This window comes from Urocampus carinirostris, chromosome 15 (assembly GCF_059441175.1).
Source record: "Urocampus carinirostris isolate Australia breed hairy pipefish chromosome 15, RoL_Ucar_1.0, whole genome shotgun sequence".
In the NCBI taxonomy this organism is placed as follows: domain Eukaryota; kingdom Metazoa; phylum Chordata; class Actinopteri; order Syngnathiformes; family Syngnathidae; genus Urocampus; species Urocampus carinirostris.
In genome coordinates this window covers 23351257-23367575 of record NC_142363.1, presented here as the reverse complement: position 1 = coordinate 23367575, position 16319 = coordinate 23351257, and the positions used below count along the sequence as shown (strand labels likewise).

Below are 16319 nucleotides of genomic sequence, written 5' to 3'. Positions count from 1 at the left end.
CTCACCCAGAATCCACCCCAAAGAAGAAACCAGTCTTCCTCTTTCCAGTTCATGTGCAAACATATTGTACTGTATCTCCAGCGCGCTAAGAACCTTGACATTTTTATTGTTTAATATCTTGTGCATCTATTCAATATGGTTGCTGTAAAGTGTAAAAAAGAGGCAAGCCGTTTCTTTTTAAATGAAAGTGGAATAAGAAAGCTTGATGCGGTTGAGCAAATGGTTGGATTGCTTTTCTTTTCGTCCACTTTTTACCACGGAAAAGGACCTTTTGAAGCGCATCTTCCGGAAGTAAGTTAAACTCAACTTTATCTTTACAGAGCATATTATTTTACGTAATGTTTATTTTTTTAGTAAAAAACAATACAGGTTACTGATACTAGCCTTAAACATGCTTATATAAACCTTAAACATACAAAATATAGCACTTGTCTGGGGGAATATTTGCACTAGGGTTTTTTTTTTCCAGATTAGTAATAACAACAAGAAAATACATTTTTCTTTACAGTAAATACTCAAATCCACCCGAAAAATACTTTTTGTTATTTTTTTAAGCTTAGTAATATTCATTTAAACCAAACTAAAACCTATCTTTTAATTTTTCTGTATGAGGGTTTGAAAGAAAAAGTTAAGACTCCTCTAAAATAATCCCTAACTGATAACAGTAGTGATTTTGACTAATAAAAATGTCCCTCGAAAACATTTGGACATCATTCTAACAACCCATATCACCCCCTTAAATGTCCTTCATATATTGGCAACTATAACAATTATGATGCAAGACTGATACCCCAAAAGACTGCACTTTTCGATACCTTTCAAACGAAAAAACATATTTGAAGGTGCCAGCCCACCTTAACCGGAGGCCGACTGCCCTCCTCGACCCTCAATTCTCGAAGTTCCTTAGCCAGAGCGCTGAGGTCCTGAAACAAGAATGAAAACGCTCATTTATTTTTCTTTCACCTCAAGTGAACCATCACACACTGTAAATCACAGAGTGCTAAAGAGGCTCGTCAAAGCATTTTATTCCCTTTTTTGAAATCACAACATGGGGTGTAAGTCATGGGGCGGTGTCTTCTTTGACGGCTTAAACCAGGATATGCACGGCAGTGGGGGGTCTGGCTAACATGCCTAATGTTTGACCAGTAACAATGCCAACAGCTTGGAAGATGTTCACACATGTCCGATGAGAAACATGCACACACTCAGACATTCATCTTCTTTTCTGTGTTTATGTGTAACTAACATCAGGGAGACTTAAGATCGTGGGGGTCCTCTTAAGAGGAAAAATGGGGCTCACTGACCTCATCTATGGCTTTCTTATAGCTCTGGAGGATGGCGGGAAACAAACAGAGGCAGAGAACAGGTTTGCTATAGGAATGTCCTACATATTTGCACAGCGATCTGGTGTGTGCTTGGACTCACCGCGGGTCTGCTGGGTCGGCTTGATTCGCGGTTGTCTTCCTGTCTGGATTTGGCCTCTTGGTTGGACCCTAATTGTGATGTTTCTTGCCTGCTTTGATCTGTTGATACAAGAGCATTGACACATAAGTAATTGATTGAGGATATAATTTTTTTCCATTTGAGATTTTGATAACTTTTCCAAATTAACAGTAGACCCCCAACGACCCTGCCTTACTACGTTTTTATTATGCAGTAAAGAATAAGATGTTTTTTCTGCCTCTCTAGATTACATTTTCCACACTATACAAGAGCAACAACAAATTTTTTTTGCATGCTCAAAAACCCCAAATTTGCGGTGTTCATGCTTATTGTGAATTACATCTCGAGGATACTAGTCTGGGGTATCTTGCAACACAGAACCCAGAATATGTTGAATGTTGGCCAAACTACATTCCATGATGCCTTTCTCTTCATTCAGTTCAGAATTTAGTGTGCTTTGTAAAGACCTAGTGAATCGGTGATGTTTTGGGACACTTGGCCATTCAAGCTACAGATAGACAAAACAAACCTCTCCTCTCGACCGAGCCTCCCTGAGACGAGGGTGAAGAAGAAGAGGATGAATTAGAGGAAGTCCTTTGCAGCATGGCATCCAGTGAGAGCTCTGAGCGACGCAGGTCCGGGTTACTTGTAAAAAAAACACACCAGAAAAATCACCACAACTGGTGTGGTCAGGCAAAGTGGAGAATTTGGAGAATACAATTGAAAACTTTTATGCAAGCATCAGTGGTTTTACATTCTTGAAGTCATGTAGAAGTAGTCAAGAGTAATAAATGTACGATCATCAGTGATTTTTGTCTTCATAGAGTAAAAATTCATATTCATGCAGAAAATAAGGGCAACAAAAACATATACTGTGTATCAGAGTTCATATTGCGGAGTATAAAACTGAAATCAAATCTTAGTAATTGTATCCAACTAATAAGACGTCAAACTCAATGACAGAGTTGTCTGCAACAGCAATATTTGTACTATATACAAGTTGTCGCAAGCATGGTGTCAGCGAGCACTAGGTAACCTGTGAACACCTTAGTGGCCTGTGGACAGGTTCTGAAAATATCTAGTCATTGTGATTTTCCAGAACACTTTATTTTTAACTGGCATGATGTTTAGTGGTAGAACAAGCCCATTTCAACCCTACTTTGCATATTTACGACCTGGTTATAACATGATAATAACATAATAATTATAGGATGGCAGCCCTTTGCGTTAATCAGTAAAAGTAGCTCTTAGCTTTAAAAAGGTTGGTAACCATGGCTTTAGACGTTAGGACCACAACATCCTGGACTAAGTCTAAAGACGTTTACCTTGCTCGTATAAGCTGAGAGCCCGTACGAGGTCCTAAACCGACGCCTCCGTTCGACGAGTTTTTTCTGACCAAGGCTGGGGATATGGAAGTTGTCCTCTGTTGGATCTGGAAGAAAAATGGACATAATTAATTGATTGTAAGAAATTTAAAGAATAATTCACATGATACTGTTTTTCATGATGTGTAAAGCAATGTCTCACCGACTGGGTTTCTCGAACTTTTGGCACCAGGTCTTCGTCTCTCAGGCAGTTGGTCCTATCCCGTTCGCGGTCCCGATCGGTGATCCGAACTAGCGGTGGTTGGGTGTCGGATGTTGGGTCCGAGTTCTGACGGGGCATGTCAGGCCTGGGGGATCCCAGGCCTCCGGTCAGAGCTGATCCCGTTTGGTCCTGCAGGGACTGAGAACCTGACATGGAGGTAGAGTGCGTCTTGACCGGAACCAGGTGGGCCATCTGAGTCATGGAAAAAGCCATATAATAAAAAAAAAACATTAAACTATATACAATAAATCGTAGAATAATCAGGATCAAAGGAAGTCATGTAAAGGAGTTATAAGGTGTCAGAACCAAGTTCTATGTTTAAAACGGGAAAAATTTCTGAATTGAGCTGTGGGCAATCAAAAAGGCAGAGAGTGCTACAGCAAAGTGGACACTGTGGAGTAAAAACCTGGAGTTACCAAGTGCAACGCACTACAACAGCAAGCAAGGCTAATTAAATGAGTAACCAGAATGAGTAACCAGTCCCTGACCTCACCAGGTTTCAAGTTGTATCCTGGAGGAGACTAAAGGCAGTGACAAAACTGTGTCTTGCAGCAAAACTGAACGTATGGATTTTATTACTGTCGTGTCCAGAAAACAGGGTAATCAAAGAGCAGGCGGTTTATTGTTAGTCGACAATAGGGAGGAAAATCCAAGGAGAGACTGTGGTAACAACAAATTGCATTAGTGTTCTTTGTATTCCTGCTTAAAACATCACTAAGAGAAGTAGAAATGTTACTTTTTAAGGCACAATTGTTCGTTTTGCACACCCACACACCTGGGGTTCAACAGGACGGTGGATGGGCGGAGATCGGGCGGCCTGCATGCCGCCGTAAGGTTCAGACGGGGGGGAAAGTGAAGGGTCGGACATCCGGTTTGACACTTTAGGCTGCATTGCCGGAGAGCTCTGTCTGTTCATCTTAGATCTCTCCTCCACCTGACACATACACACACACTAATGTCACTTATACACTCATCAGTTTGTTTTTTGAATCTCTGCAGGGTTGTATGCGTGATGAGTATGATCCCCTTTGGAGATGTTTTTTTTCTTCAAATTCTCATGAGCTCATAATCTATAGAGGGATTATTCAAGATTATGACTCGGGTCATAAACAACTACAGTCTGCGTGTGGCTCATAAACTACAGCGACAAAGATGAGAAAAAGCATTGAGAAAAGAGACTGTTAGTAGTCAGAACATTTGGGATTACGTTTCAGAGGAGGAATTGGGATGTAACCATCAGAACCTAAAATAGAAATAAAATGTTAGTGAGGAGAAAATGTTTTGCTTTTATTCATTTAAAGATGAGTCAGAAGATTAGACACTAGAATGATTAAAGAAATGTAGGGGGTAAATGCGCCCAACAGCACTACGGCTTTTGCTCACAAAAACCTACAAAAGAGTTAAGTTCGTATTTCAAGGCAAGGCGGAGTAAATTTTGACGTTCTGGGTCCACACCTATTCTACGACGCAGATGGGAGAACGAGCACTAACCAGTTTTTGGACCTGGGCAGGGGCTTTCGTAAGAACATCAGTTATGTCAGCCTGAGTGGGAGCAGAGAGCCGCCTGCCTGGGGACTTTTCTTTATGGTGATCTCGATGGTCAGCGATGGGTTTAGCCAGTACTGGACCGGAAAGTTCTTTCTCAGGGTCATTAGGTTCCTTGCGAGACGCCATATCTTCCTTCCCCTTCTTCTGACTGCGATTCTGAGCCCTCAACTCTCTGACCTTCTCACTTATCTCCTGTTTTAGACCAGGGTCCAGGGGCTCCCCCTGGTCCAGCGCAATGCGGATCTGGGGGATGTGGTTGGAAAGGATTTGGGCGCTGACCGAGGGCGAACGTCTAGGGGGTTGTGCTCGGGGTTGGCCGTGGAAGGCCGGGGAGGAGGACAAAGGCGGCTGGTTGAACGACTGATGGTGGCGCAGGTTAGAGCGGGGCAGGTTACTGCGTTGTACCTGTGCTTGTTGTGGCACCTGGGAGTCAAATTCAGAACAAGAAAATGAACAAGAAAAGGAAAAAGACCATTCAGGTTTCCTGCTGATCCCAACCCTGCTCCTCTTGATGATGTTTAGGATAAATGTAGGCCACTTAGTGTTCACAGCAGGTCACCAACATGGCCCGCAAAGAAATATGATTTCTTACTGGCATGAGAAATCGTTGACATTATCTGTGTCTTTAAGTACATGATCACTTTTTCCAAAATTCTGTTTAAAATCAGCCATATTTTATATATATAAATCACTCAGTGTCCGTATAAGAAGGTAGAAGTCAAGGTGGTTGACTCAGCTTATTTTACCCTACTTCTACTAAATATAAAATTGTAATATCACAATAATACCATAGTCATAACTTGATGAGTTGTTGTTTACAGTGTCAAAAAAGCTTCATTAATGCTTGAGATCCTATTGATAATCAAAAAGAATGAATCAATTTCACAATTGAGATGTCAAAAAACCATCCCATTACAGGATGTGTTAAGTCCATGAAGGGCTTTTTCTTCTCCAGTGGCTCTTGACCAAGATTATTCTCGTAAACGGAACAGAAATGGAAAAAGGCATTGAAAAACTAGGTAAAACCAACTGAAATGTAGGCAATAATTGAATAATTAAAGTGTGTAACCTTTGTTATCTATTTTTATTTATTTAAAAAGTTAAAACACGGTTTCAAAAGCTTAACAAAAGTTGTACGACAGATCTGTCGGAACGATTGGACATAGGAAGAGAATCTAGCTCCATCTATTTTACAGTCTGCTCCTCAAGTGTCAATTTATGTTTGTGAGAGATGTATGACTATCATTATTATGTTACACGTGTTCGTATCTCGTGTTTTGCAGCTTAATTAGATCGATGTTATCAAGAGCCAATTGTCTCATTAGGGTAGTGTAGTCATAGACTTAATTGTTTGAAAATGGAGCTTGCTAGCCCGTTGCGGATGTATCACTTCATACAATTTCTCCTTTTTGGAGTTTAACATGACAAAAATGTATGAAAGAACTGAACTCATAGAAACATAACTGAAACGAAGAACTTCCTGTTTTATCTAAAAAAAAATAAAAAAATTTAAAAAAGTTTTCTCAAAACATCCATCCATCCATCTATCAATAAACAATTCTGAGTTTTAGGTCGTTGGGTGGAAAGAAAAAACATATGTTTATTTTCTTATTGTACATGGAATATATTTATACAGCCCTCTTTATTGCATTCCATTGTCTAAAATGTGCTATACAATTTAATTTTTATCTGGTTTTCTTGGAAAAAACAACAAGAAAACAAAAAATATTCTTAAAAATGGCTGAATTTAAGTAAAAAATGTTTAAACAGACTAAAACCTAGATTTCAATGACAAAAAATATATATAAACTAAACTATAGTATCGTAACCCCGCTTCCAACAGATTTTAAAAAATGATTGCCTCAGTTTTATCAAAGGAGCATTAATGAAGTAAAAAATACATTCTGACTTGAGTTCTAATATTCAACTGCAATCTCATAACAATTTGTTAACACTCAGTGTATCTCTTTTACACCTCCGTAGTTCAAGCCTTATCACATCCGCCAAAGAAGACTCCGGCAATAGAATCAATCCCGGCAACAATGTTTACACTAAGCCCTCGCTTGACGTCTCAGTATACTTATTGGGCTTTTATTTTTTATCACGTACCTCTTTAGCCCAAGCCGGCTTGTCATTGGGATTAACGATGTCTTTGTAGTGGTAGAGCTGCTTCTTCTCTGCCTGCCGTCCCTCCTGCTGCTGTTGCTGCAGCGACACCAGGTAGGCCCTCTCCTGCTGCAGTTGCCTCTGCAGACGCTCGGCCTGCCGCTGTTCTTCCACCTGTTTGCGCTTGTATTCCTTTGAAGGGGAAAAAAAGAAGATGGACTGTTTTGAATTAAGACATCAGCATAATTCAGAAGGGGAATGAGTAGATGAAAGAAAGCATAAAAGAGGAGGCAGCGGCAAATGAAAGAGAATGACAATTGAGATGTTCTCTCAAGTACACTTGCTCATAAAAATAAAATCATTATGACAAAAATTTGTAGGTGTAAACACAGTATTTCAGATCCAAATTTAAAGAGTCCCGTTACCGAGACCTTTTAATAAAGAAGGTGGCAGGATCACTGTGACAACATATCTTCAGAAATGTATACGAAGTCTTGAGGTGGATGGCTTTAAAAATCAGGCAAAAAAATAAAATAAACTAAAAATAAAAACGGGATGGAAAACCCCTGAAGGATGCTTCACTGGACATGTAAACGTTGATCCTGGTTACCATCAGTAGTGCCTGTTCTTGCAGAAGCTGTTGCTGGAGAATCTCTAACTGCCTCTGCTCTTCTTCCAGCTGTCTACGGATATACTCCTGAGCAGCGTGCCAGGAAAAAAAAAAACAGGAGCAATGTTGAGAAGTGTTAGTAGATGCGAAAAGACAGCCGAGGTGGCTGGTGGAGGAGGTGGAGATTGGGAACCAGAAAGGAAATTGTTGGTGCCTCAAGGAAGTTTTTAACTGTATATAGTGTATTGTTGCTAGTTAACGGTTCGGCTTTCGCGTCCTCTGTGCTTGCGGTTTGTTTTTCTTTTAAAAGCTTCTAAGTATAAATACAGACATAGCAGAATTACAGCTATACTTTACAAGGCATTCACTCAAACCAATCAGAAAACTGCATCCTGTTTCCTGGGTACTTATTGGAGCAAATGGAATGAATTGTTTACATGAAAAGTGACACACCAGCTGGGGGACCAGCCCAAAGGACGATATTACACAAATAGACGTCATTTCTGGATGGAGCTTTTCAAATTAATTACTGAATTATTTATTTTTCATGTTAGTAAAATCAACAAAGTACCGTGCTTGTTTGCTTTGGCTTCAAAAGTGGGCTCCATTGCTGCATCCCGTGTATTTAAAAGGTGTGCTTGTACGTGGGCTTGCAAAAAGCATAAACTTACACTATATATTGATGGATACGACTGTGGCATTTTTGCCTTGAGAGCAGAAAATAAAATGGAATTGTCCTGTAGAAATCAATCGATAAACATGAGGCTTTTTTAGAGAGTAAGATGGAGTTTATCATTCGTCTCCTGACTACATGTCCCACAGTGCTTGGTGGCATCAAAATATACTGGATGAGGGAAAAATTGTGTGCACAATAATCCTTACAAACCATTTCAATCGGAATATACGCATTGGACTAAGATTTCTATGAGGCATTACCTGGTTTTACATATGTAGAATACTACTAACATACCAATTCAAATTACATGTACGTAGTCAATTACAGGGGAAAAATAATGAAGAGCATTACAGTATAGTGAACCCTTTTGTTTAAATACATAATATTTTTTTATCTTACATTGGATGAAACAACATTTTTTTATAAAAACAACCTAATGATGTTTCAGGATTACACAGGATTTTATATTTTATATTCTGCTGCACAAACTTGAATCGATCCAGGAAAATGTAAGGTGACCTCCCCCAAAATTGTCGAGACATGCATGCCTCTAAAATAAATGTTATCAATTTAAAATCATAATAGTAGCATCCATCCATCCATTATCTGCACCGCTTATCTTCAGTAGGGTCGCGGAGGGTGCTGGAGCCGATCTCAGCTAACATCAGGCGGTGGTCAGGGGACACCATCAACTGGTTGCCAGCCAGTCAAAGGCATAATAGTAGCATTTAGAAGTAATTGTCAGGAGGGATTACTTGAGTAACTAATTGAATACTATATCGAGGTTATAGGTTTTTGTTAGTGACACAACACACTTCACATTCACGTGCTTTGAAGTAAAATCATCATGCTGGACAGAATCGAGTGGAAGAAACTTGAGGGATATATTTTTAATATTTTTACAGAGTGCCGCTGATTCAAACCTGTTCTCTTTCCGCATGTCGACGCTCCTCCTCTCTACGGAGTTGTTCCATTTCCTCGTAACGCCTCCTTTGCTCCCTTTCGTGCTGCTTCCTCAGCTCACGCTCGCGCTGCTGCTGCTGTGGGGGTGAGAATAGGACAAAAAATTGGGATCAGATAATATTAGTAGCAGTAGTCATAACAATGTTTTATATATAGTGCACATTAAAAATGGTTCTAAAATATGACTGAGTAGTCATTGTGGGGCAGTAACCCTGATTGTTTTAGAAGGCATCCCAAGGGGTGATTGATATGTTTTAGAATATGTTCAAAAGTTTATTGGATTCAACTCATTGTTCTTGTTTTTTTTATCTTACCTACAATGCGAAACCTAAAACAGAAAAAAACTTGTCTCATTACATATATTAAATATCATTGGTAATAAATTGTTTCTATTTAACAAGAAAAATATTTCCAAAAATTTAGTGCCAATATTTCTATTATCCATCCATCCATCATCTGCACCGCTTATCCTCATTAGGGTCACGGGGGTGCTGGAGCTCATTCCCAACTATCTTCGGACAGTGGGCAGGGGACAGCCTGAACTGGTTACCAGCCAGTCCCAGGACACACAGGGACAGACAACTTACTCCCTCATTCAAACCTAGGAACAATTTGGACCGGCCAAGTAACCGGACATGCATGTTTTTGGAATGTGAGAGACAACCGGGTTGCCCGGAGGAAACCCAGGCAAGCACATGGAGAACATGCAAACTCCACACAGGAAGGTTAGATCTCATGACCTCAGAACTGTGCCCAGGATGCACTAACCACTCAGCCGCTGTGCTGCCCTATTTCTATCATATATTCATTATCTATTTATTGATAGAGTAATCTCTATTTATTCATCTTATTAAGTGATGGATGGATGGATGAGTGAATAAATAAATGGATGTATGAATGGATAGATGGATAAACAGATGATCAAATGAACGGATGGATGATAGTTAGACGGACAGACAGATAGATGCATGAATGGATGCACCAATGGGTGATGTACTGATGGACGTGGGCGTGTCAGTTGATTGGATCCGTGGACAGACAAATAGATATACGTATTTATTCATGTAAGATATCCTCAGTGAACCACTGCTTAAAGTGGTACTTTAAATGTAAAGTACGTCGTTTGATGTTACCCAAAAGCTAAATATTTTCTCTATAAAGTGTGTGTTAGCAACGCACAACTGAGTTTAAAGAGCCCTTATGCTTTATTTTCTACTGCACCTATCTACTTTTTTTTGTTACTTTTAGCAAAGCCATTTGGGCTGGAAGACATTAGGTTTTTCTCTTTCTATTTGTGAGTGTTTCATGAAAATGGTGAAAGTAAGAAAAGGCCTGCCTTAAGTAGTCCAAACTCCAACCCGAACCCCCAAAAATTTGAAAAAAGATTTTATTCAAGCCTATCTAAGAAATGCAAGTACTTGCATGCGCTTCATGTACAAGCTGACAGAAGCTGCAATGATGACACAAACCAGAAGATGTCGGCAATGAGTAAAAAAGTTTCAAATTCTGTAGAGCTCCTTTAAATATTATTATAATGTGACTATAAAAATCTTTTACCAGGGGGTACATTGATGAAAAAAGGTTTAAGAACACTGCCCAAGAGGACTGTTAACCAAACACTAACCTCCTCTAGCCGCCGTCGCTGCTCCTTCTGTTCCTCAATGCGCTTCTGCCTCTCGGCCAACAGTAGGCGCTTGTGCTCCTCGTTCTGCTGCTGCTCCAGCTGCTGGCGCCGCTGCGCCTCCGAGCGCTCCTTATTGGCCAGCTGCAGGCGTAGGAAGTCTCGCCGCAGGGTCGACTCGCCAGGGATGTTGATAATGGAGCTGATGGAAGAAAGAGGACAACGAGGCCATGAAACAGCGAGAAATGAATCGCCAAGGGCGTTTTAATTGTCGGCCGGCGCTGACCTCGGTTCGCCAGTGTCTCTTTCCTCGTCCTCTTCCTCGCTGCCACTGTATTCGTACTCTGTCTCGTCTGATTCATTAGAGACACACGTAGAATTTAATGAGTCACCTACAGAGATCAAAGCTGTTTCCTTTTCACACGCCCGCCATTGAAACTCGGCATGCTTTAGGGTTTCCAAATCTTAATTTAACTCGACATTTCTACCCTCAGCTACTATAGGAGTACAAATTTCAAATTTGCCACCGTGAAAAGCAGAAGACGTCGACATAGTTCATGGAGCCCCCAAGAACAGCTGTGTAACTAAACATAGATTTTCTACGATTTTTGTTTTATCTGGCATGAAAAATATATAACATAATCTGTGTCTTTAAATAAATGCTCAATATTTACAATATTATTTTTGAATTGATCCTTTAATTTATATAAGTAAATCACTATGCCCTGATTTAGGCCTGTTGTTTTAGTGGTTGACTGAGCCTATTTAATTCCTAGCTTTAAAAGTACCACGTGGAAATAACATAATAACATTGTAATGAGATCATAAGTTGCTATCAGTGCTACCAAATGCTAAAAAAACTTTTACAACACCAGTTTATAACAAATTCCAAAACACAAATTTCTAATGAAAAGTATTAAAATCGAAAAAAGAAAAAACAAGTAATGCTATATTTTGTATTGATAATGCCCTATTTGCTCCGCGCGATCACCATCTTTTACAGGCAGTCTGGTAGGTTACCTTAGACCTCAGAAATGCCTCCAAAAACCGAAATTAGCACTGTCGGTTTTGTCAACTCAGCATTTTTCCCCAGAAAGACATTTTACTCTTCTAGACCAGTATAACTTATCAACGCCATATTTTACAGGCAGCTAAGTAAGTTACCCTAGATCAGGGGTCAGGAACCTTTTTGACCCAAAGAGCCATAAAAGCAAAAAATGTTTTATAAGGAAATTGAGAGAGCGTCATATATTTTCAGACAAAATTAAAAAAACTGCCAAACACACTCTCTAGACAAAAGCTAATTCTTCAGCACATTTTATTTTACTGTGTGTCATTTGATGATTTAATCAAATGTATGAAATGATAATAATGCCAAATCCTGTGTCCCAAATCAATGTAAATATGCCATTTACAATTTGTCTTCCACCTTCAGTTAAGAGTGTTGAGGCCTTTTTTTTTTACATGAAATTTTGTCCTTATTAACGGTTTCAAAACAATGTGCATGCAAAGTTCTTTTGTAAAAATGTCACAAATTACTGCAAACGATAAGCATATCATCATATTGAATTTCGGTGTAGACTGCACTGAGCGAGAGAAGGAAGTGCCTTGCGCTGTGTGCAGGGATCCGGCCACCTGTACTGCTCACCCAATCAAAGCGTTTTTATTTATCAGTTTAAATGGTTTCTTATCGAACTTCTGCATTAAGTTGCTTCGGCTTTATATGGACCAAAATTGGGATGAAATCACTTGACGCCACAGAGAGATGTGCAATAGTTACATTTTATTTCGGAGCCATATGTACTCATGAAAAGAGCCATATATGGCTCCCGAGCCATAGGTTCTCTACCCCTGCCCTAGATGTTAAAAATGCCAAAAAAAGCTGACTCGGCATTTAGTCTGTGGTCTGTGCAACCCTTTGAGACTTCTTGTGATTAAGGGCTATACGAATAAATATGACTTGACTTGACTTGATTATTTCTTGTTTATTTATAGAGCATTTGTGCCATTTGCTGGACACTTGTATTAACAGCAGGTTTGATGTGCCTTTCCCTTTTAAGTGATAGTCCAAGAACCACTTTCAACTTAAAAATGGCGGTCCTAAATGCTACTACGCAACCGTTTTCTAAATCTGAGAATTCGCTTAATCCATTCTAGAATATGATTTTAAATGTTTGGCAGGTCTTTGCTATTTTAAAAGTGCATATCTATGTGGTATCCCTTTACACTAATCAGGTACCATAAGTAGCTCTCTGCTACAAAAAAGTCAGGAAACTCTGCTTTAAATAGTATTATTCGAAATCGAAACTAGTTTTATTGTAGTATTTCCATGTTTTCTGTGTAACAGATTGTCTAAAAGTCAGAAAAATATCTGCAGAGATCCTTCCGGCATACAGCATCACAGAGTAGTATGCTGGGAAAATGGCTGCAACCAGAAAAACCTGACATAGAGATCAACACAGCCCAGATAATCATCGAACGCTCTTTGCCCAGTCTGGAGGACATTGCCTGCTTGCGATACCACAGCACCGCCAACAATATTAATAAGGACCCTGGGCACCACCTCTTTGACCAGCTGCCTTCTGGCAGATGTTACAGGGCTCACCAAAAAACGACTAACAGGCCCAGAGACTTTATTTTTCCTAGACCCATCGTCACGCTAAACAAGCGCACAAGACTGTGAAAAAATAGATATTGCCTATGTATTAAAAAAAATTAGTTCATAAGAGTACTTTAAGAGAGTACTCGGTTTATAAGAGAGTACTCGGTTGGTTTTGGTTTTCACACATGGAGAGGATGGATGAGGAGCGAATGTTGAAGAGGATCTACAGAGCAGAATTAAATGGAAGGAGACCAAGAGGAAGGCCGCGATTGACGTGGATGGATGGTGTTATGAGTGCACTGCAGGAAAGAGGTCTAAATATAGTGGAAGCTAGAGCTATTGTTGGTGATAGGAATGAGTGGAGAGGTGTTGTAAAAGGATAGTGTTAGACACGTTCTAAGGGATGGGCAGGGCACCCGTATGCTACGGCAGGGGTAAACCAGTGAAAGCTGTCGGGCCCTGCTGTTGAACAGAAGAGTGTGTTTGTGTCACCCTGACCCAAGTGACATGGTCGCTTTCTTGTGTCCTGTTTCATCTGGAGGGACGAAAGCATGACCAACCTGGGTGCCTAGGTGCTTAACTTATTTGGGTGTTTGGGCATTTGGGTTGGCCATGGTCCCAAAAACCTTTGTGTGTTTTTTGCTACTTTTTCCCTTTTTATTTTCTTTGTTTTTGTATGCGTTTGTCTTGCCGTCGGTCACCCCTCTCGAGGGATATGACCAGGGTAGATAGATAGATAGTATTCATAGTTTATTTCTTAATTCTTATTTTGGAAAATCATTTCGGCTAATTTAATTGCACTAATGTTCTGTATCATTTATGACTTGAGCCAGTCTCTATTTGCCTGCTTATCCTAACAATGTTCAAAACGTTGTCCTCAATGACAAAAAAAATGGAAGGAGTGTTGATCTGTTAAAGCAGATTTTTCTCAAGTCAAAAGCTTAATGTGGGAAATGGCAGAGAACAGGTGCTTGAACGCATTCCAATCAAAATTGTGCCGAAAGCAAAAAAGAGGATATGAGGGGAACGAGAAGCGTCTGCAAAAAAAACCCAAAGTTGTATACATCATCAGTGTGCTTGCGGCGTTGGTGTCGTGAAGCGATTAATCTGCTTGGTAATGATGAGGCAGTGGCGCTTTGGTGTGGGGGGCCTGCGTTAGGCGCGTCGGAAGGGAAACTGAGATCTGTCACTGGAAATCTACTGTAAGACAAGTCGGAGTGCGTGACGTTTTCCTAGGGGCTACGTTGCAGCAATGAGTTTTAAAACAGCATTAGTTTTGCATTTGCGTGTTTTGTTGTTGTTGTTTGTTTTTTGGAGTTTGAAAACAAACATTAATGATATTACACTAATAAAGGAATGCCAGAGAGTAGACCGATTTTAGAGCAATGCCTGTGATCCAGACTACTGTGGTAAATAATTAATATCAAAATCATTTATTATATTTTAGTGGAATTATAATAATAAAGGTGTCATGATTACCGATTGGAATCAGCTGTGTCTGTTCATTTGGCGCCAACTGCCGCAGGTTCTGATTGGCTCCCTGTCACTATTTGAACCCAGTCCTGTCTGTCCCCTGTTGTCAGTCCGTCTGCGAACCTGTGTATACAAGGCTAGCCTTTGTCTCCAGCTACGACCTGTTTTGACCCACACCATGCCTGCTCTCCCGTCCCGGTTTACGACCCATTTTCCCGTCCTGGCTTACGACTCGTTTCCGATCCTGACCACGTTTTTGCTCTCCTGTCCCGGCTAGCGACCTGTTTTACCGCCATCGCCCGCTATGAATGATCCACTTCTGTATTCGGATCACAATCCGATTGCGAGAGCGACTTTCTTCCCTTGTCTAGCGAACACTGGATCGTGGGCGCTGCCCTTCCACTCTCTATGTCAATAAACTTGTGAGAAACGCGATTGGGTCCTGTATTCGTTCTGGTTCGTTCTGGTCCTGACAAAAAGAATGCTTTGGAGTAGTAGATTTTAGAGCAATGCCTGTGTGCCAGACTCCCTTGGTAAAATAATTCATGTCGAAACAATAAAATACATTTCAGAGGAATTCCATTGCAGCCTCCCTTTAACTAATTTAGTACCAATAAAAACCTTTTCTTTTAAGAGTCAAGCGATTTGGTACCAAAATGATTTTAGAACTTAAAAAAGAATTCTGTACCATTAAAGTTTTAAGACATTTTTTTCCCGAGTAACAAAAACATATTCAATTAATGAATTAATTCCTTCATTTAGTTTTATTTATTCATTCATTTATTTATTTTGGTATTCATTCCTCCAATCATTCAGTCATTCGTTAATTCATTCAATCAATGGATTACTTATTTTATCTTAGATTTTTACTCATTTATATTTTTACCATTATTCATTTATTCATTCATTCGTCCATCCATTCATTCATTCATTCATCCGTCCATCCATCTATCCATCCAGTCATCCATTAATTCATCTAATTATTTTTTTGTATTTCCTTCTAATTTATAACATGAACCTTGACTTGTTGATTCAATTATTCATTCATTCAAAAACTTATTGATTAATCTCTATAATCATTCATCATTACAATTACATCTTTCTCATTTTTTTCATACATTCAAAGATTTTTTTATACATGTATTGGTTCATGTACGAATCTATCTAGCCATGCATCCATTCATTGATTCATGTTTTTATTCACTCATTTATTTGGGTATTCATTCATTCAATAGACCCTTTGTTCATCGGTTATATCTGTTTATTTTCATGTACTTAGATTTTTGTTTATTTACATGTGTATTATTTATTGATTCAACAATTTATGTATTTTAGTTATTCATTCGTCCATCCATTCATTCAATACATCATCCATCCAACCATCCAATAGATTATTCATTCATTCAATATATTATTCATTCATCTATTTATTTTCATTTAAATATTTATTTGTTGACATGCTTTTACCATTATTAATAATTAATTCCTTTAACTTTATCCATCCATGGAAAATGACTGATACAACATTAGTGTCATGTTTGCCATGGTGCCCAATTGGCCCCGTCTGAGTGGCGCCAGTTGCCAGATTGGCTTTCCGTTTATTTAATCTCAGTGCTCTCATTTTTGACTGGGTTTTGACTCGGTCCTGTTTTCTGTTGGTATTCCCTGTCCGGTAATTGTTCCCGATTAT

The 16319-nt window shown here is 39.5% G+C and overlaps 1 protein-coding gene across 12 annotated transcripts in view; it reads right to left on the bottom strand.

The window, feature by feature from the left end:
• The window catches only part of LOC148351914 (traf2 and NCK-interacting protein kinase-like), a 107432-nt gene that overhangs the window by 19800 nt on the left and 71313 nt on the right, over positions 1-16319 (bottom strand). For 2 of the 12 annotated variants that reach the window (XM_088354696.1, XM_088354704.1), the window contains exons 11-23: positions 10841-10907; positions 10558-10756; positions 8894-9010; positions 7295-7381; positions 6688-6876; positions 4522-5001; positions 3806-3964; positions 2971-3222; positions 2769-2875; positions 1973-2088; positions 1426-1523; positions 1305-1328; positions 855-923 (exon numbers count right to left, since the gene is read on the bottom strand). In XM_088354696.1, coding sequence (XP_088210822.1) covers positions 855-923; positions 1305-1328; positions 1426-1523; positions 1973-2088; positions 2769-2875; positions 2971-3222; positions 3806-3964; positions 4522-5001; positions 6688-6876; positions 7295-7381; positions 8894-9010; positions 10558-10756; positions 10841-10907 — 1964 coding nt within the window. The remainder of the gene's footprint in view (positions 1-854; positions 924-1304; positions 1329-1425; positions 1524-1972; positions 2089-2768; positions 2876-2970; positions 3223-3805; positions 3965-4521; positions 5002-6687; positions 6877-7294; positions 7382-8893; positions 9011-10557; positions 10757-10840; positions 10908-16319) is intronic. The other 10 variants (XM_088354699.1, XM_088354705.1, XM_088354700.1 and 7 more) reach the window with 6 other exon arrangements.